The sequence below is a fragment of the Trichechus manatus genome, unplaced genomic scaffold (genome assembly GCF_000243295.1).
Source record: "Trichechus manatus latirostris isolate Lorelei unplaced genomic scaffold, TriManLat1.0 scaffold00028, whole genome shotgun sequence".
Lineage (NCBI taxonomy): Eukaryota > Metazoa > Chordata > Mammalia > Sirenia > Trichechidae > Trichechus > Trichechus manatus.
In genome coordinates this window covers 2592670-2612867 of record NW_004443964.1, presented here as the reverse complement: position 1 = coordinate 2612867, position 20198 = coordinate 2592670, and the positions used below count along the sequence as shown (strand labels likewise).

General features: G+C 43.8%; 1 protein-coding gene across 1 annotated transcript in view; it reads left to right on the top strand.

Annotated features, from left to right (window-relative positions):
• Positions 1-20198, top strand: part of RNF213 (ring finger protein 213) — a 117423-nt gene that overhangs the window by 40440 nt on the left and 56785 nt on the right. Inside the window, 7 exon segments of the mRNA XM_023729165.1 lie at positions 2817-3093; positions 5019-5186; positions 10668-10757; positions 11484-11606; positions 13180-13360; positions 16385-16558; positions 16956-17105. Coding sequence (XP_023584933.1) covers positions 2817-3093; positions 5019-5186; positions 10668-10757; positions 11484-11606; positions 13180-13360; positions 16385-16558; positions 16956-17105 — 1163 coding nt within the window.

The window sequence follows — 20198 nt, the reverse complement described above, 5'->3', positions numbered from 1 at the left end:
ACTGGAAGAATGTAATCGATGTCACTGAACTGTGCATGTAGAAATTTTTGAAATGGTGTATCTTTGGCTATGTATATTTTCACCAAAAAACAGGTCGAGAAGGAAGACGGTTGACATGTTGTGGGGTTATTAACCAACGTCATAAAACAATATGTGTACTAACTGTTTAATGAGAAACTATTTGTTCTGTAAACCTTCACCTAAATTACAATAAAAAAAAAAGATGCACTGATAATTACTGGTGATTGGAATGTGAAAGTTAGAAACAAAGAAGGAGGCTCAGTAGGTGGCAAATATGGCCTTGGTGACAGAAATGATACCAGAGATCGAATGATAAAATTTTGTGAGACCAACTACTTCTTCATTGCAAATACCTTTTCTCAACAACATAAATAGAGACTATACACGCAGACCTCAGTGGATGGAATACATAGGAATCAAATCGACTACATCTGTAGAAACAGACGATGGAAAAGCTCGATATCATCAGTTAGAACAAGGCCAGGTGCTAACTGCGGAACAGACCATCAATTGCTCATATGCAAGTTCAAGTTGAAACTGAAGAAAATTAGAACAAGTCCACAAGAGCCAAAGTACGACCTTGAATATATCCCACCTGAATTTAGAGATCATCTCAAGAACAGATTTGACGCATTGAACGCTAATGACTGAAGACCAGACGAGTTATGGAATGACATCAAGGACATCAGACATGAAGAAAGCAAGAGGTCATTAAAAAGACAGGGAAGAAAGAAAAGACCAAAATGAATGTCAGAAGAGACTCTGAAAGTTGCTTTTGAATGCAGCGTAGCTAAAGTGAAAGGAAGAAATGATGAAGTAAAAGAGCTGAACAGAAGATTCCAAAGGGTGGCTGAAAAAGACAAAGTAAAGTATTATAATGACACGTGCAAAGACCTGGAGTTAGAAAACCAAAAGGGAAGAACACACTCCACATTTCTCAAGCTGAAAGAACCGAAGAAAAAATTCAAGCCTCGAGCTGCAATTCTGAAGGATTCTATGGGCAAAATACCGAACAAACGCAGGAAGCATCAAAAGAAGACAGAAGGAATACAGAGTCACTGTACCAAAAAGAATTGGTCGACGTTCAGTCACTTCAGGAGGTAGCATATGATCAAGAATTGATGGTACTGAAGGAAGAAGTCCAAGCTGCACCGAAGACAATGGCGAAAAACAAGGCTCCAGGAATTGACAGAACACCAGTTGAGATGTTTTGACAAATGGATATAGCTCTGGAGGTGCTCTCTCATCTATGCCAAGATATCTGGAAGAGCACTACCTGGTCAACCAACTGGAAGAGATCCATATTTATGGCTATTCCAAAGGAAGTCGATCCAGCAGAATGTAGAGATTATCGAACAATATCATTAATATCACATGCAAGTAAAATTGTGCACATTTTCAAAAGTGGCTGCAGCAGTACATTGACAGGGAGCTGCCAGAAATTCAAGCTAGATTCAGAAGGGGACATGGAACAAGGGGTATCACTGCTGATGTCAGATGGATCCTGGATGAAAGCAGAGAATACCAGAAAGAATTTTACCTGTGTTTCACTGACTATGCAAAGGCATTCCACTGTGTGGATCATAACAAATTATGGATAACATTGTGAAGAATGGGAATTCCAGATCACTTAATTGGGCTCATGAGGAACCTGTACACAGATCAAGAAGCAGTCTTTCGGACAGAATAAGGGGATATTGCGTGGTTTAAAGTCAGGAAAGGTGTGTATCGGGGTTCTATCCTTTCACCATACTTATTCAGTCTGTATACTGAGCAAATCATCTGAGAAACTGGACTAAATGAAGAAGAACGGGGCATGAGGATTGGAGGAAGACTCATTAACAACCTCCGTTATGCAGGCAACACAACCTTGCTTGCTGAAAGTGAAGAGGACTTGAAGCACTTACTGATGAAGATCACAGACCACAGCCTGTAATATGGATTACACCTCAACATAAAGAAAACAAAAATCCTCACAACTGGACCAATAAGCAACATCATGATAAACGGACAAAATATTGAAGCTGTCAAGGATTTCATTTTATTTAGATCCAAAATCAACACCCATGGAAGCAGCAGTCAAGAAATCAAAAGAAGCACTGCACTGGGCAAATCTGCTGCAAAAGACCTCTTTAAAGTGTTGAAAAGCAAAGATGTCACTTTAAGGACTAAGGTGCACCTGACCCAGGCCATGGGGTTTTCAGTCGTCCCATATGCATGCGAAAGCTAGACGATGAATAAGGAAGACTGAACAATTGATGCCTTGGAATTATGGTGTTGGCAAAGAATATTGAATATACCATGGACTGCTAGAAAAACAAACAAATCTGTCTTGGAAGAAGTACAGCCAGAATGCTCCTTAGAGGCAAGGATGGCTTAGTCTCACATAATTTGGATATGTTATCAGGAGGGACCAGTCCCTGGAGAAAGTCATCATGCTTGGTAAAATAGACGGTCAGTGAAAGACAGGAAGACCCCTAACGAGATGGATTGACACAGTGGCTGCAACAACGGGCTCAAGCATAACCATTGTGAGGATGGCGCAGGACCGGGCAGTGTTTCGTTCTGTTGTATGTGGGGGTGCTATGAGTCGGAACTGACTCGACGGCACCTAACAACAACAACAGCTTAACTAAGACAACACTTCTTCCTTTTTTCAAATAAAGGAATGCACTTGGAAATATTTTAACTTGCTCCTTGCTTTTTTAAGAGCAGTTCAGACTACAGAGGCAAACCGATTGAGGCTTGTTTACTTTTTAACTGAGTCGTAAGTTCCGGGCCACCTGGTTTTCCAGATATTACTGGAAAATAAATGCCTCGCTTGTTGCTATTTTAAACGGTAGTAACTTGTCATCAGTAATGGATATTGGTTTCTCATTTCTCCTATCAGTAATTTCTCTCAACTCTTTGTGCAACAGGGTTCCTGAGGAGCCCTTCTTACAGTCCTACTTGACTGTCTGCCTGAAATTTCACGAAACCATTTGCAAAATCACAAAAAACCCGAAGTTTTCTGAGATGCCAGCCTTGTCTGCAGAGATTGTTTGCAGAATTGTTTCACTTCAACCTGTGGTGGTAAGTGGAATAAATACACATAATGTCACACCCAGGATAGCTGTGGAATTTCAAGAAGGCTCAATTTACAAAGGAGGTAGACCAGGTCTAGGACTGCGGAATGAGGTGGAGTGATTCAGTTATCAAGTATTTATCAAGGACCTGCTCCTTGCCGGTTCCGCTCTTGGCTTTCAGGACACTCAGTGAACAGAAGTCCATGTCCTTATCTCCTCGGGTTTACCTTCGAGGAAGGGGGGGGAGGAGGAAGGGGCTGTGCATGTGTGAATGTATGGTATACCCAATGACTATGGGGACACACAGAGCTGGGAGATTCTGGTTTGCTATTTATAGCAGGTGGCAAGGGTGGCCAGGTGAGGCCTCACTGATGAGATGCCTGTGAGAACCATTTAGTAGGTAGAATCAACGGGACTTGAGTGACTGGGTGGGGTGATCGTGAGGGAGGAGGTAGGATGACACTTAAGCCTCTGACTTGAGTGGCATGTGGGTAGTGGTAGCCCAAGGGGCTAGGGGCCACAGGAGGAGGCTCAGGTGCCAGGAGGAAGGGTTGAGTTGGGATTTAGAGGGTAGTTGGAGTTGTCAGGAGGAAGGGCTGAGTTTGATTTAGAAGTATACTTCAAGCTGTCAGGAGGAGGGGCTGAGTTTGGTCTTAGACATGTAGTATCCAATAGGCAGGTGGAGCCCTGGAGAGGAGTCCTCTCTGTCCAAGGTGCTGACGTGTGGAGGGACTGCCAAGCGTGGTGAGGGCCTGGCTGAGTCTGGTGGCCTGGGAAAGGGGAGAAGGAAAACAGCTGGATTGATCTGTAATGTTGTGAGGTTGCAGGGTGGCTACTTCAGGAGGTCAGGGTTCGGGAGACCTGGGGTGAGCAAGTCACTGGCCTGATGTACAGGAGGCTCAGTCTAGACTTCAGAAAGGGTGCGGAGTGAGCAGACAGCTCCGATACTGGCGGAGCATGGAGGGTGACAGGGTGGGTGGTTCTGGAGAGGCTGAGGGTCAGGAGTGATGGGGCAGTGATGCAGTAGCAGTTCCAGGTGACACCAGGGCCCTGCGTGTGACCCTGGGCGTTGGTGAACAAAGCGAGTGCAGGCAAAGGCCACTGGTTTGAAGATTCCAAGGAGCTTGGGAGCCAGGGTGTTAAGGCGTCAGCTCCGTGGACCAAGTGGTCACCAGGACCAAGTCAGGACTTGGGGGCAGAGATGAGGGGCTGAGTGAGGGACAATGAGGAGGGTCCCAGTGAGGGGCAGAGGTCCCTGGAGTGAGGAGGGGCGGAGGGACGCCCTTGTGGAGGCCTGAGCCTCCGTGGAATGGGGAGTTTACGGGGGTGTGGGGATGGGTAGGGGAGGAGGAGGGAGGGGAAGCCTCACCAGAGAAAGCACAGGTGGGAAGGAGGCGGGCGTGGGCTGCCTCCTGGCTGACAGACCAGCTGTCTTGTGTCAGCAGGAACAGGGTCAGTGGAGTCTGCACGCATACTAGTTTGGGGTCCTCTGGGCTACGGCTGCTGGAAGCTCCGTGCCATTGGGGTGCTTTCTTCCTCGCCCCTCTGGAAGCTGCATGACCCCCTTTCCTCCCACCAGAGCCCATGGATGTCAGCGTGCGGGTGAGGCAGGGTCTACCTCTGCTTTGACTGAAGCCCGGGGAGACCTCCATCTGGAAAATCAATGCCATTCAGACTCCCCCATGTTCCCCCATACCTCCCACTTTCACACTGAACACCCGAAATTCTGGGAAAATTAAAGTGCTTTGAAAATGTAGGCTCCTTACCACCCTGGTGGGTCTGAACATATATGTGCAACTTAACTGTAGCTATTTATTGAGCATCTGCTGGTACGCCCGATGATCCAGGGGAGGCCAAAGTGCAGGGTCTCTTTGAAAACCTGAATCCACTGTGTCTGAGAACAACTGAACTCTCTCTCTCATATGATAACAGGACTGGGCAGAAACGCATGGCAGTGAAACCGGGAAGGATTCAGTAAAAATGGTATTCCAGGGAGCTCTTACCGCTACTAGATGTTGGCTTCAACGTATTTTTACAAAGAAAATGTTCCAGAGCTTACTTTCTTCGTGTGTCTATTTCACGTATCCTGAGGAAGTTGAGGTAAGCTTTGCTGAAAGTGGAGAAACTGCTGGAGGGTTTTGAATAGCAGTGCAGTTGTTTTCGTTGTTGAAAAAAAACACCATGGCACCCTAGTCTTGAAGGTGACATCTTTGCTTTTCAACACTTTAAAAAGGTCTTTTGCAGCAGATTTATCCACTGCAATGCATCTTTTGATTTCCTGGCTGCTGCTTCCACAGGTGTTGATTGTGAATCCAAGTAAAATGAAATACTTGACAACTTCAGTATTTTGTCCATTTATCATGATGTTGCTTATTGGTCCAGTTGTGAGGATTTCTGTTTTCTTTATGTTGAGGTGTAATCCATACTGAAGGCTGTAGTCTTTGATCTTCATCAATAAGTGCTTCAAGTCCTCTTCACTTTGAGCAAGCAAGGTTGTGTCATCTGCATAACGCAGGTTGTTAATGAGTCTTCCTCCAATCCTTTTGCCCCGTTCTTCATATAGTCCAGTACTCGGATTATTTGCTCAGCACACAGATTGAATAAGTATGGTGAAAGGATACAAGCCTGACGCACACCTTTCCTGACTTTGAACTACGCAGTATCTCCTTGTTCTGTTTGAATGACTGCCTCTTGATCTATGTACAGGTTCCTCATAAGCATGATTAAATGTTCTGGAATCCCATTCTTCGCAGTGTTATCCATAATTTGTTATGATCCACACAGTCGAAAACCTTTGCATAGTCAATAAAACACAGGTAAACATCTTTCGGGTATTCTCTGCTTTCAGCCAGGATCCATCTGACATCAGCAATATACCTGGTTCCAAGTCCTCTTCTGAATCCAGCTTGAATTTCTAGCAGTTCCCTGTCGATATACTGCTGCAGCCACTTTGGAATGATCTCTAGCAAAATTTTACTTGCGTGTGATATTAATGATATTCTTTGATAATTTCTGTACAGTAGATCAGTCACGTCCACATCCTAAGAGTCAGGACCACACGAGGCTCTGGTTTGGACTCTGCTGCTCACCAGTTGGGCAACTCAGGGCTAGGTATGAGCCTTCACTGGAGCCCTGGTTCTCATGTGTAACATAGGGAGTAGACGTTCATCTAACAGGGTTGTCCGAGGCTTCAAAGAGATCTCAATGTAAAGTGCTTGTCACGTTGTCTCCTGGCCCCCTTGGTCCCTGTGATGGTGGCGCGGCTGCCAGGGATGCAGCAGTGGTAATGGAGCCCATCGAGAGGTCACTCCGAGTTAGCGGCTTTCAGGAGAGACCTGGGGAGTCTGTTTCAGCGCTGAGGTTATGAGTTAGGTGTGTGACCTTGAGAATGGAAGAGGAAGATGAGAGCAAGAGCTATTTGAGAGGAAAATGTAGAGCTGCATCTGGAGACAAGGAAAAGAGTTCCAAGCTGGCTGCATGGACCACAAGAGGTTGGGCAATGGGGGACTCCCACAAAGAGGGGTGCTCAGCAGAGTTATATGCTACAGAGAAGTAGGGACAGAGGACTGAGGTGAGGCTGTTATGTCTGGTAAATGGGTCAAGGAAACCCCTCGAGCGTAAGCCAGCAGAAGGGAGAGGGAAGGCAGTAAGGGACATAAGACTTGTGCCTGTTTTTATTTATTTATTTATTTAAATGCCTTTGTGTTCTTGTCTTATATCCTAGAAGTTGTGAACATTATGCCTCTTGAGCCATTAGAGCTTCCAGGTTGTTGGGTAGACCATGGAACCTGGTTAAAATTATCTTTACCCTTGACTTGGAAACTGGGTAGGTTCTGAAGATACCCAAGTCAGCAGCCGTATGAAATGCGAGATCTCTCGCTTCATGAACTGGATGTGGCCCCGCAGTGGGCTACAATCATGTTTCCATAAGCAAAGCCAGTTTCCCTCGGAAATCAGAGCTGAGATGTTGTCATTAGGTGCTGTCTAGTTGGTTCCGACTCATAGCGACCCCGTTCCTGCACCTCTGAGACAAGAGCCTGGAGGAAGGAGCATCGCCAACAATGGCTCAGGCTCCTCCCTCTGACACCACCAGCGCTTTAGTGTATGTTTGTGAGACAAGTTGGCCACATTCTCACATCACAGAGCCACGGTGGTTCTTCCTGGCTGTGTCCGCCTGGGGCAGTGCAATATCCCTGACTCTTGAGACGCTGGAACTGAATTCACAGCCAACTTCCAGACACTTCTGTGCCTCCTGCAGGACCCAGGCCAGTGTGCCAATGTCTGTTCATCAAGATAGGAAGCTGCAAAGGCCAATACTTGTGCCTTTTAATTAAAGATCCTTCTCTAACTGCAGTGTGAAGTTTCAGACTAATGGATGGAAATACCACCCAAACAGAAGTGAATTAAGTATTACTGCAGGATTCTAAATGGGGTCATCCTGAAAGCATTAAGTATGGGGTAAGGACAGCTGTTGACGCACTGACGTGAAAGAGTGGTTCTAAGTGAGCACAGTGATCATGGCAATAATCATTAAAACATAACTGGATGTCCACAAGGAGGGTGGTGCTGTTGTACAAACAGGTAATCAAGTTTTGGGGAGATGTGGAGTGAGTGGAGTAGTCAGGATTGAAGCTCAGGCAGAGCAGCCAGGGACACAGGCTCTGACATTTTTCCATTCAGCCTGAAGCACAGTAAAAGCACATTAGGCCGAGGGGACCACGTTCCTAAAAATGTAACTAGCTGCATGGACAGGAGTCTAGAAAGTGAGACAAAGAATCCAACCAGACAGCCCTCTTTTCTAGTTTAACCAGATTTCAGTAGGCTGTTGCCCTCTAGGGGTACTCTGAAGGGATAATCATAACGTTACACAGCTGAAACTGTCTATAGAAACAGAAACAAATAAACCTTACAACTTATGGCATGTCCACACAGAGCGGAGAATCATGAATCTAACTGGGGCATGTTCCTCTGACCACTCACTTGCAGTCAGTGGTCAAAGGTCAAAACCAAAGGAAAAGCAAATAAACCTTGAAACTTTACTTAGAAGTGTTGTTGTTGTTAGCTGCCGTGGAGTGGATTCCAACTCATGGCAAACCCACGTGTTACAGAGGAAAACTGTCCTATTGAGTTTTCTTGGATGTAATCTTTACAGAAGCAGATTGCTAGGCCTTTCTTCTATGGTGCTGCTAGGTGGGTTCAAACTGCCAAACTGTAGGTTAGCAGTCAAGTGCAAACAGTTTGTGCCACCTTGGGACCTTCTGCTTGTCGGTGATGGAATGGAAGCGGCAATTTTGAAACTAGTTTGTGTGTATTATAAGACTGAAGAAATGAATAAAGGTATTTATGGTGTTGGAAACCAGATTTCTCACTGTGGGAAGAGGGAGATACGGAATAGGGGAAAGAGGAGAACGCTGAGGTTTAGATGGAATTAGATACCAGTATGAACTCAGGATTAAAAAAAAACAAATTCCTAGCTTCATCCAATGAAAGACTATATAAATAATGACACCCCAGGAACATGAGCACACTGAGGGCCAATTATGGTTTCTAAGTACCTTTCCCTATTAATGGAAACCCGTGTTTCTTGAAGAAATAAGTGATTCAAGCAGTGGGGCAGGAACAGTACAAGGTGAGTCTGGAACATCTTGTAGTGCCAGAAAGTAAGAAGTGCTCAAAGACTAATGGTGCCATGTCAGAAGGAACAGGACTAAACACAATGTGATATCCTAGATTTAATTCTGGGATAGAAAAAGGATATTAGTGGGGAAAAAACAGGGGAATCTAAATAACGTTTGATTCGTTGGCGGACAACAACAACAACCAAAAAAATGTTAATTCCTTAGCTTTGACAAGTGTACCATGGTTATGTAAGATATTAACATTAGAGGAAATTGGGTGAAGAGTATATGGCAAACTCTGTACAGTCTTTGCAACATTTCTATAAATCTAAAATCATTCCATATTTTTTATAAAAGGAAACAGAAGCCAGCCTGAAGGGACTCCCACTAGCCAAATCTGGGACAATTTGAGTATCAAAGTAAATAATGACAAGACTGGATTATAATCCATTGATATTTTAAACGTATGTTTAAAGAAAAAAATGAGGAAAGCTCTTTTAAAAAAAAATCAGGAGAATGCTAACTAATAAATGTAGAAGAAATAATTGCAGTATAATTGTGATACAAGAGTAATAACTGACACAGACAAGAATCATCAATAATGTTAAAATCAACAGGTAAAAAGTTGTTGGGGAATCTCAGATTCACAAAGACTCAAAGTATTGCTCTACAGATTCTATTTTAATTATAAGGGAACAATCTGGCAGACAGCGTCTTAACCAAGCTTAGCCCTTTCATATGAGCAGTCAGGACAAACAGACATCACGGGACTCCTGCTGTGGTGCTCTGAGATGGCAACAATATCACCCATGTGTTAGAGCCAGGTGAAGCTGTGGTATTCGACCACGCTTGACCTACAAAGAGGACATTTTCATAGAATTCAGCCTGATAGTATTCCTCCCAAAGATGTTTAATCAGCACTTAATCATGTGAAAATTGAGAGACAGTTTCAAAACAGTTGACCTGAAGCTTTCAAACTTGTCCGTGTCATGAAAGAAGATTAAAGGCTGGGGAACTCTTCCAGAAAAGAGGCCTGACAACCACATCAGTGCGTGTTCCTAGGCTGGATCCTGGTCCGAGAAGTCAGCTGTGTGGCACATGGTGTGGCCAGCTGGGGAAACGTGATGTTGTCCGTGACATACACCGTCATATCATGTTGCGGCTAACTGTCCCAGGTGTGACACCTGCACTTAGCATTCTGAATGTCGCTGTGTAGCAGAAGGCCTTGTTGACAGGAGGCGCCTGCCCATGTATTTAGGAACACGTGGTGTTGGCAACTTACTTTCATATAGTTCAGCCAAGAAAACACTTAGAGAGAGAAATAGAGCAGCAGTGTTGAACGTTAACAACTGGTGAGGGTATATAGGTGGCATGTACTCTTCTTGCCAACTTGTTTGTCAGCTGAAAAAATTCCACAGTAAAAAGTAGGAGAAAAATGCTTGCAAAAGAAACAATGATTACACAGCAGAATGAGCTAGTCCAATCAGTGCCCTTCATTTTATAAGGCTAAGGGTCACAATGACATCCCACTAATCCTGCTCACCAGTGACAAAGGTGGATCAGAACCCATGTGTCCTCGTAGACTAGTGCTCTTTGCATGATGATCCTGGTCTTCCTTTTTTCATAAAATAACACTTTTTAAAAAATTTCAGTGAAATAAAATTTTTAAGTTATTATTATTTATTTATATTATCTTATTTTTAAAAATCGGTTCATGAGTAAGGCTTTCTGGCAAATCTCATCTTTCTAAATTGGCCCATGCCATATTTTTTATAATTGTGGTAATCATACATGTAACAAAACCTGTGATACTTCAACAAGCTTCACATGTACAGTTCAGTGACATCAATTATGTTCATCATGTTGTCCAACCATCAACCTTACCCATTCCCAGATTTTTCCACTGCCCCTGACAGAATCATTAGCTGGCACAGTGGCTGCCATGAATGTGTGGGTTTTGCAGGTCTGGAGGCGGCTGGTGGAAATACACTTTCCTGTGGAACATGGCTGGAAGGAGGCGTTGCTGGGAGACCTGGAAGGGAGACTCAAACAGGTACCAGCAGTCTGGGGGCGCTCTTCCAGGGGGCAAAGGGAAGTTTGATAACACCAGTCCACTAGTAACGACAGGTAAACATGAGCGCTGCACTTGAATGGAAAGCCTGACTGTGTGCAGGGCAGGAACTAAGTCAAGGTTTGTATTTCCATTTCTGATCAGGCTCAGTAGTCTGAGCCCAGTGAACGTTTCAAAGTTTGGTTGCGATATTCTGGAGGATATCTCGGATCTTGCCACCACAGGGACCCTAAGGCATAAGTGAGGTAAAGCCCTCCATATGCCATAGCTCCAAGTGGCCTGCTGGTGACAGAAGTGTTATTAAACACACCGACCAGTAGGGAAAGCACAGAAATGCTCTTCATTTTGAATTAAGGACCGTAACTCTAGGAAAATTAGTTTTTACGTGATATGAGAGTTTTATATGTAACCATTAATAGGCTCTTTTTAGGAGAATACAAGCAGAGAAAAGTCACTAATTTATCAAAGTTTAGCTGTTTTTGTAAGCTGCTGTGCCGCGTGCTTTTTCTGCAAGTGTGAAGCCTCTTTATTTTAGCCTTGTAATGGTGGGGGCAGGGAGGACATGCTCGGTGTGGGGTAGGGAGAAGATTAAAATACTGGGAGACTGATACAACAGCAGGAAGGCAGAAACACCCAGGGCCTTCTATTCCCCCGTGCACTAGAGCACAGCACGGGAGGGCTCCACAGATCGCATTTCCACTCTTGCAGGAGAGGCCGCTCTTGCAGATCGCGGCCTACTGTAGCACCGGCTGGGATGCCTCAGGCCTGGACGACAGTGTGGCTAAGAGCTTTGAGAAGTGCGTCATTGAAGCCGTGAGTTCGGCCTGCCAGGTAACCAGCCGCTCTGACTTGGAAAATGTGTTAGGGTCCGCAGCTGCATTCTTACGTCCACCAGCTAAAGACTGACTGCCAAGTGCCAGCGGGGCCTGAGACCTGCGCTGGCACAAGGGGGAGCGGGAAGGGGGCGTCCCCCTCACTGGCCTAGTGGAATGGTTCTGAAACCTGGTACCCTCTACCCAGTCTTTGAGATGCCGCTCAGTTGGATGCTACTGGATGGCTATTATGAGGGCAGTGGTGGTTCAGTGGTAGAATTCTCGACTCCCACGCGGGAGACCCAGGTTCAGTTCCCGGCCAATGCACCCCATGCGCAGCCACTGCCCATCTGTTAGTGGAGGCTTTTGTGTTGCTAGGATGCTGAACAGGTTTCAGCCGAGCTTTCAGACTAAGACAGACTAGGAAGAAAGGCCTGGCAATCTACTTCTGAAAATCAGCCAGTGAAAACCTTATGGATCACAGTGGTCCACTCCACAACGTATTATAGAGATGGCGCAGCACCAGGCAGCATTTCATTCTGCTGTGCAGGGGGCCGCCATGAGTTGGGGAGCCAACCTGACAGCAGCCAACAACACACGGACGTTATGTTGTTGCTGTTGGTGCTGTCGAGTCAGTTCCATCTCCCAAGGACCCTGTGTACACCAGAATGAAACACCACCTGGTGTTCATCCTCACAATCCTCGTCATGCTTGAGCCGCTTGTTGCAGCCACTGTGGCAATCCATCCTGTTGAGAGTCTTCCTCTTTTTCGCTGACCCTCTACTTTACTAAGCATGATGTCCTTCTCCAGGGACTGATCCTTCCTGATAACATGTCCAAAGTACGTGAGATGAAGTCTCATCTCCTTGCTTCTAAGGGGCACTCTGGCTGTACTTCTTCCAAGACAGATTTGTTTCTTCTTCGGGCAGTCCACGGCGTATTCAATATTCCTCGCCAACACCATAATTCAAAGGCGTCAATTCTCTGGTCTTCCTTATTCACTGACCAGCTTTCGTATGCGTATGAGGCAACTGAAAATACCATGGCTTGGGTCAGGTGCACCTTAGCCCTCAAAGTGACATCTTTGCTTTTTAATACTTGAAAGAGGTCTTTTGCAGCAGATTTGCCCAATGCAATATGTTGTTTCTTGACTGCTGCTTCCATGGGCGTTGACTGTGGATCCAAGTAAAATGTATGAAATCACAGCCACTCCCGTGTAACCTTGAATCAAGCACACTTGCAGGCAGCCCCTGAAAGACGCCTGTTAACTATCACTGCTTGTTTGTTTGATTGTCTGCTAACACTTGTGTAGCAGATATGCACTGAAAGATTCCAAAAGATGTACACAGCATTTAAGGGAGGAAGATTTATAAAGTGGAAATGGTTCTGTCAATTATAGGGAGACAGAACCAGTACACAGGGATACAGAAAGGGTGTAAGAAATGTTAAGTATTTTACTAATTTGCTCTTTTGAGCCCTTTTAAAACTCGTTACAATAGATTTCTGAAATAGCCTTGGGTAGGTAACTGTGCTATTTAAAAATCAGCCGGTAAAAAACTTCTAACTTTCCCTCTCTGTTAATTTTCTGATAGTCTCAGACCAGCATCCTTGATGGTCTCTCTCCTTACGATTTACGGAAATTTGGCAAACTCGTGTCTGCTGTGATCACCAAGTCCTGGCCAATGAATGACGGGGAAGCCGTGGATAACGTGGATGAGGTTTTAAAGCACCTGCTCACAGGGCCAGATGTCAAGCAGCTCTTCAAACTGTACGGTGTGTAGGATGGGCAGGACTGACTGCGCTGGGAAGTGGGTGTCCCCTGGCTTTGGGGAGGGGCGGAGAGGAAGAACATTTGAATATGAGGATGGGCTGGTGTTTGCAGGGCTTTGAATGGTTATTTCCGGTTTGAACCCCTGCTGAGAATTTGCCTTTCCACCCCAGGTATACCGAATCAGAATCTACACTTTAACAGGATCCCCAGGTTAGGATCTTGTTAAAATGTAGATTCTGATTCGGTATACCTGGGGTGGAAAGGCAACTTCCCAGGAGGGGTCAGACCGGAAGTAACCAGTTCAAAGCCCTGGATGTTTGATAAAGGAAGCAGATTGGACGAGGGATCCAGAAGGCTCAGGGTGTCTTGCATGGTAAATAACCAATCTTGAAAACCACCACTTCCTGAATACCTACTCTAGGCCAGCTTCTGTGCCGACATTTGTTGCTGCTGTTGTCAACTGCCGGTGAGTCGATGACCACTCATGGGGACCCCGTGGGTTACAGAGTAGGACTGCTGCAGAGGGTTTTCTTGGCTGTGATCTTAACAGAAGCAGATCACCAGGCCTTTTCTTCGGAGATACTGCTGGGTGGGTTCAAACAATGTACTTAAAAGAGTCTCGCAAGCCCTCCTTAAGATCCCCATTCTTCAGATGAGGATCGGGAAGCTGGGAATGTAATGGACTTCCCCAAGGTCTCAGCCATCGTAAGAATGAAGAGCAAAAATTCAAACTTAGTGTGTCTGGCTCCAAAACCCAATCTCTCTTATTCTGAGATCAATGTAGAACGTCCTCCCAAATGCCAATGACCTAATAGAACAATTGGGTGCTGCTTAATTCTTCCACACCCCTCTCAAGCCCCAAGTGTTTGTGATCAAAGAGGGGAAGCTATGTACTACCCTAAAAACGTCTTCTTTAAGTTTATACACAAGTTGTTATGCTCAGATTTAGTGGGAAAGCACATGATCCGAAACCAGAAATCTCAGGTTTAATGTTCCTGAGTCTCAGTTTCATCAAATAACTGGGATACAGAACTAAAACCATTCCCGAAGCCAACTCTTCAGACAAAGATTAGACTGGACTATGGGACATAAAATGATACTTGTGAAGAGTGTGCTTCTTAGCTCAGGTAGATACATGAGACTAATGGGCACCTTCCGTCCGGAGGTGAGATGAGAAGGCAGAGAGGGTCAGGAGCTGGTTAAATGGACATGGGAAATCTGGGGTGGAAAGGAGGAGTGTGCTGTCACAGTATAGGGAGAGGAACTAGGGTCACATAACAATGTATGTATGAATTTTTGTATGAGAGACAAACTTGAATTGTAAATTTTCACTTAAACTACAACAATAAAAAAAGAAAAAAAAATTACTGGGATAAACAAAAATAACTAATGTCCCTACATGTCAAGGTAGTTGTAGGGATAAAATAAGACCATTGATGTGGGAGTGGCGTGTAAATTACTAAAAGCTATTCAACTAAAAAGATTATATTTGTGGGTTTTTTAATTAATACACTTTATTTTTTAGAGCACTTTGAGATTTAGAGAAAAACTGTACTGTAAGTACAAAGAGTTACCATATACCCCCCTCCTCCAACACACAGTTTCCTATTGTTGACATCTGGCATTCGTGTGGCACATTTGTTACAACTGATGAACCAGCATCGATACATTAGTATTAACTAGAGTCCACAGTTTCATTGGGGTTCCCTCTACATGTGGTACAGTCCTAGGAGGGGGGTCGCCATGAGTTGGAATCGACTCGTCGGCAACTAACAAGTGATTTTTCACAAATGCGTAATGTCATGTGTCCACCATTACAATACCAAACACAGTAGTTTCATTGCCGTAAAAATATCCTGTGCTCCACCGATTCATCCCTCCCTCCTCCCCTTGATCCTGGCAACCCCTGATCTTTTCACTGTCTGTATAGTTTTGCTTTTTCCAGAATGTCACGTGGTTGGAATCATACAGTATGTTGCTTTTTGAGGATGGTTTTGTCACTTAGCAGTATGCATTTAAGGTTCCTCGAGTCTTTTCGTGACCTGATAGCTCATTTTTATTGCTGAATAAAACTCAATTGTATGGATAAATCAGTTTGTTTATCCATCCACCTGTTGAAGGACATCTTGGTTGCTTCCAAGTTTTGACAGTTATGAATAAAGCTGTATATATTTTTTAACAGCACAAATAAACTTGGTCTTCTCATAATACCTGTTGCCGTTGAGTCAATTCTGATTCATAGCGACCCTACAGGACAGATTAGAACTGCTCCATGGGCTTTCCAAGGCTGTAATCTTTATGGAAGCAGACTGCCACATCTTTCTCCTGCAGCTGGTTAGCAGCTAAGAACTTAAACACTGTGCAACCAGGGCTCTTTCATAATACCATACAACCCTAATATTACTGGAAAGAAATCTTTCAGTGGTTTATCTATATATATTTTAAAAATTCTGTCCTCTAAATTGATCCCCAATTCACATTCCAAGTTTTACAAGACAGCCAAGATCTGCAGAATGTAAAGTCATCTTCATCACTCAGGTCGGCAGCTTCACATCAATGTTTGTCTGTTTCCACGTGCTGTGAAAATGCCTCCTTAGACCATCCTGGTAGCACGTGCTGGGCGCCAACCCATCCCTGGGCAGTTTATTCTTCCGCTGCAGAGATTCTCAACATGGGGGGATGTTACAGGAGATCATGTGTACTTTAAGAAAGATATCCAGTATAGCAATAAGGGGTAGCACAGGTTTTAAAAACCTGAGAGTGTGGTTCGCCCGGCTTTTGGGGGAATCATCGTCATGACTAAGGAAGTCTTTTGGGAGATGAGTTTGGATAAGACTTGAACCTCAAGGGTGAAAGCTTGAGGTTCAGAAGTGATTCGTACATCTGAAAATATAAATGATTTCTGCTTGTATTGTAGGGAAGTTGAAGCAGAACAAAGAGTAGGTTATTGGCAACTCACAGGCTTCAAACAAATGAGGCAGGAAGTGGGAGGCCACAGTTTTAACTGTGTTCTTAACCCTGATCAGGAACCGATGAGAAAATGTTAGCAAATATTACAGAGGATGGCAAGAAGTTGATGGCCACTGCTGACTCTGTGTTCACCAAAGTGGTTGGTGACCTCCTAAATGGAACAGTCTTAGTTCGACAACTGGAGCTGATTGTGAAGCACAAGACTCAGTTTCTCGACATCTGGCAACTAAGTAAGTGCCATGCAGAGGTAAGGACTTCGGGCTCCTGAGGAGTTACAACGATAAGGAATGTCTGTGTTTGTGTGTGCATTTTAGTAATGGGGTGATCTTCAGAATGAGCAGCTCTGCTTGCCAATAACTTGACAGTAGTTTATAATTCTCTGGAACATGATGGAGAGGTGATAAAAGACTACCAAAATCAGAGTACGTAGTTGTTTTTATTCCGAGGGGCTGGCATGTGGCAGGGCCTTGTTGGCAGAGTGGCTGTGCAGGTGGCCCTACCTTGTCACTCTGCCTCGCAGCAGCGAAGACAGAGCATGGGCGAGGCAGATGGATGAAACAGGTGGCCAGGGAAAAGGATATGTCTGCCTGATTTATGGGGTTACCTCTTTGTTTCTTGTTTTTCCAGAGAGTGAATCCCTTTCACCCCAGGAGAAAGAACATGATGTGAAGGCTGTGCTGGACTGGAGAATGAATGAACTACTGTTTCTGAAGAAAGAGAAAAGATATATTGATAATCTCTTAAAATTGTGTGAGAAGGTGAAACACCTGGTAAAAGGTAGTACTTTAAGAACGGAAATAAACAAAATTGAGGGGTCTTGAGGGGAGAAGGGTTACAGGAGAATGCGGTAAAATTGATGGTGATAGCACTGCTTTATTTTGGAGGGGAAGCTTTTTTAAAAAAAAAAGTTTTAATTTTTCTTTATTGTGCTTTAAGTGAAAGTTTACAATTCAAGTTAGTTTATCATACAAAAATTTATATACACATTGTTATGTGACCCTAGTTGCTCTCCCTATACTGTGACAGCACACTCCCCCTTTCCACCCCGGATTTCCCATGTCCATTCAACCAGTTCCAGTCCTTTTCTGCCTTCTCATCTCACCTCCGGCTACAGGAGCTACCCATTTAGACTCAAGTATCTACTTGAGCTAAGAAGCATACTCTTCACAAGTATCATTTTATGTCTTATAGTCCAGTCTAATCTTTGTCTAAGAGTTGGTTTTGAGATGGTTTCAGTTCTGGGCTAACAGAGAGTCTGGGGGCCCTGTCTTCCGGGGCTCCTCCCGTCTCAGTCAAACCATTAAGTCTGGTCTTTTTACTAGAATTTGAGTCCTGCACCCCACTTTTCTCCTACTCCATCAGGGACTCTCTGTTGTGCTCCCTGGCAGGTGGTCATTGGTGGTAGCCAGGCACTATCTAGCTCTTCTGGTCTTGGGCTGATGAAGTCTCTGGTTCATGTGGCCCTTCCTGTCTCTTGGGTTAGTATTTCCCCTGTGTCTTTGGTGTTCTTCATTCTCCTTCGCTCCAGGTAGGCTAGGACCAGGTGATGCATCTTAGATGGCCACTTGGTAGCTTTTAAGACCCCAGATGCCACTCACCAAAGTGAGAAGCAGAACTTTTTCTTAATAAACTTTGTTATGCCAGTTGACCTAGATGTCCTCTGAAACCACGGTCCCCAGACCCCTGCCCTGCTACTCTGTTCCTCAAAGTGTTTGATTGTACTCAGGTTTACTCCAGTTGTGCTGACTTCCCCTGTAGTGTGTATTGTCTTTCCCTTCACCTAAGATAATTCTTGTCTACTATCTAGTTAGTGAATACCCTTCTCCCTCCCTCCCCACCCTCGTAACCATCAAAGAATGTTTTCTTCTGTGTTTAAACCTTTTCTTGAGTTCTTATAATAGTAGTCTTATACAATATTTGTCCTTTTGCAACTAATTTCACTCAGCATAATGCCTTCCAGATTCCTCCATGTTGAGATGTTTCATGGATTCATCATTGTTCTTTATCATCGTGTAGTATTCCATTGTGTGAATATACCATAATTTGTTTATCCATTCATCCGTTGATGGGCACCTAGGTTGTTTCCTCCTTTTTGGTATTGTGAACAGTGCTGCAATGAACATGGGTGTGCATACATCTATTCATGTGACGGCTCTTATTTCTCTAGGATATATTCCAAGGAGTGGGATTGATGGATCGTATGGTACTTCTATTTCTAGCTTTTTAAGGAAGCATCAAATCAATTTCCAAAATGGTTGTACCATTTTACATTCCCACCAACAGTGTGTAAGTGTTCCAGTCTCTCCACAACCTCTCCAACATTTATTATTTTGTGTTTTTTGGATTAATTAACGCTAGCCTTGCTGGGGTGAGATGGTATCTCATTGTAGTGTTGATTTGCAGTTCTCTAATGGCTAACGATCGTGAGCATTTCCTCATGTGTCTGTTAGCCGCCTGAATGTCTTCTTTGGTGAAGTGCCTGTTCATATCCTTTGCCAATTTTTTGAGTTATTTGTCTTTTTGTTGTTGAGGTTTTGCAGTATCTTGTTGTTTAGAGATTAGACCCTGATCGGATTTGTTGTAGCCAGAATATTTTTCCCAGTCTGTAGGTTGTCTTTAAAAAAAGTTTTAATTTTTAATAAATTTATATATACATTTCATCCTTTCTAGGGGGGATAAATTTTGCTTCTTTTCAGCAGTTCTTTTTGGTATATCCCTCCATGTCTCTGAATAACATGCTTGACTATCTCCTTGATTCTTCAGGTTTAATCAGTACCTATTGTGTAAGATGAGGATTTCGATCTCTTTATTTTTCCAATCTGTGTCCTATACACAAAACCTTTCCATCCCCCTTGACACCCAGTTACATCATAATTTTAGTTAGATCACTATTTAGGGTTTAAATGATCACAACTGTGAAAATATAGTGTTCACGTCGGACCCATGAGGTAGACCATGATTAGTTTACCTTTCTTGCACAAACTTTGTTTTCTTCAGAATTATAAATCTTGTCTTTCTACATATGCTTTGTTTTCTATGTCTTTATTTCTAATTCAATCCCCAAACAGACTCTTTAGAGGCTGAATTTCCTCTCAAGGCAACCAGTTAGATCTTTCAGAAGGAATCTACCATAACTGACTGGACTGCCATCCTAGCTTCTCCCTTCACCACCCAGGGATCCCCTGTCCTCTGTCCTGGGGTAGTTCTATTTCTTGTCTCCCTTGACATCCTCTTACTCCTGTGTTGTAGTACAACATATGCTCTATTACCTTCCCGAGAAAGGGGTTAAATAGGAGGTTAAATTCTTGATTCCCTGTGTGTCTGAAGATGTCAACTCTCATACCAGGTTGATAGTTTGTCTAGGTATATAATTATACCTATAAAATTACAGATTAGAAATAATTTTCCTTCAGAATTTTAAATGTGTTGTTCCATTATATATCCACAGCTGCTTTGAGAAGTCAGATGCAATGCTAATTACTGACCATTTGTATGTCAAAGATTTTTTCTTTAGAGGCTCTTGAGATCTTTTTTGTTCCTAGTATTCCGAAATTTCATAATGATGTGCCATGGAATGGATCTATTTTCCATCCACTGTCCTGGGCATTAGGTGGGTCTTTCCAATCTAGGAATTCAAGTCCTTAAGTTCTGGGAAGTTCTCTTGAATTACTTCAGTGATTATTTTCTCTCTTTTCTTCTTGCTGTAGTATTAACTGGATATTAACTAGATACTGGACCTCCTTGAATGATCATTTAATTTTCATAATTTTTCTTTCCTATTTTCCACCTCTTTGTTTTTTCCTCTGCTTTCTGAGAGATTTCCTCAACTGGATCAGCCAACCTTTCTACTGAGTTTAGCATTTTGAACTC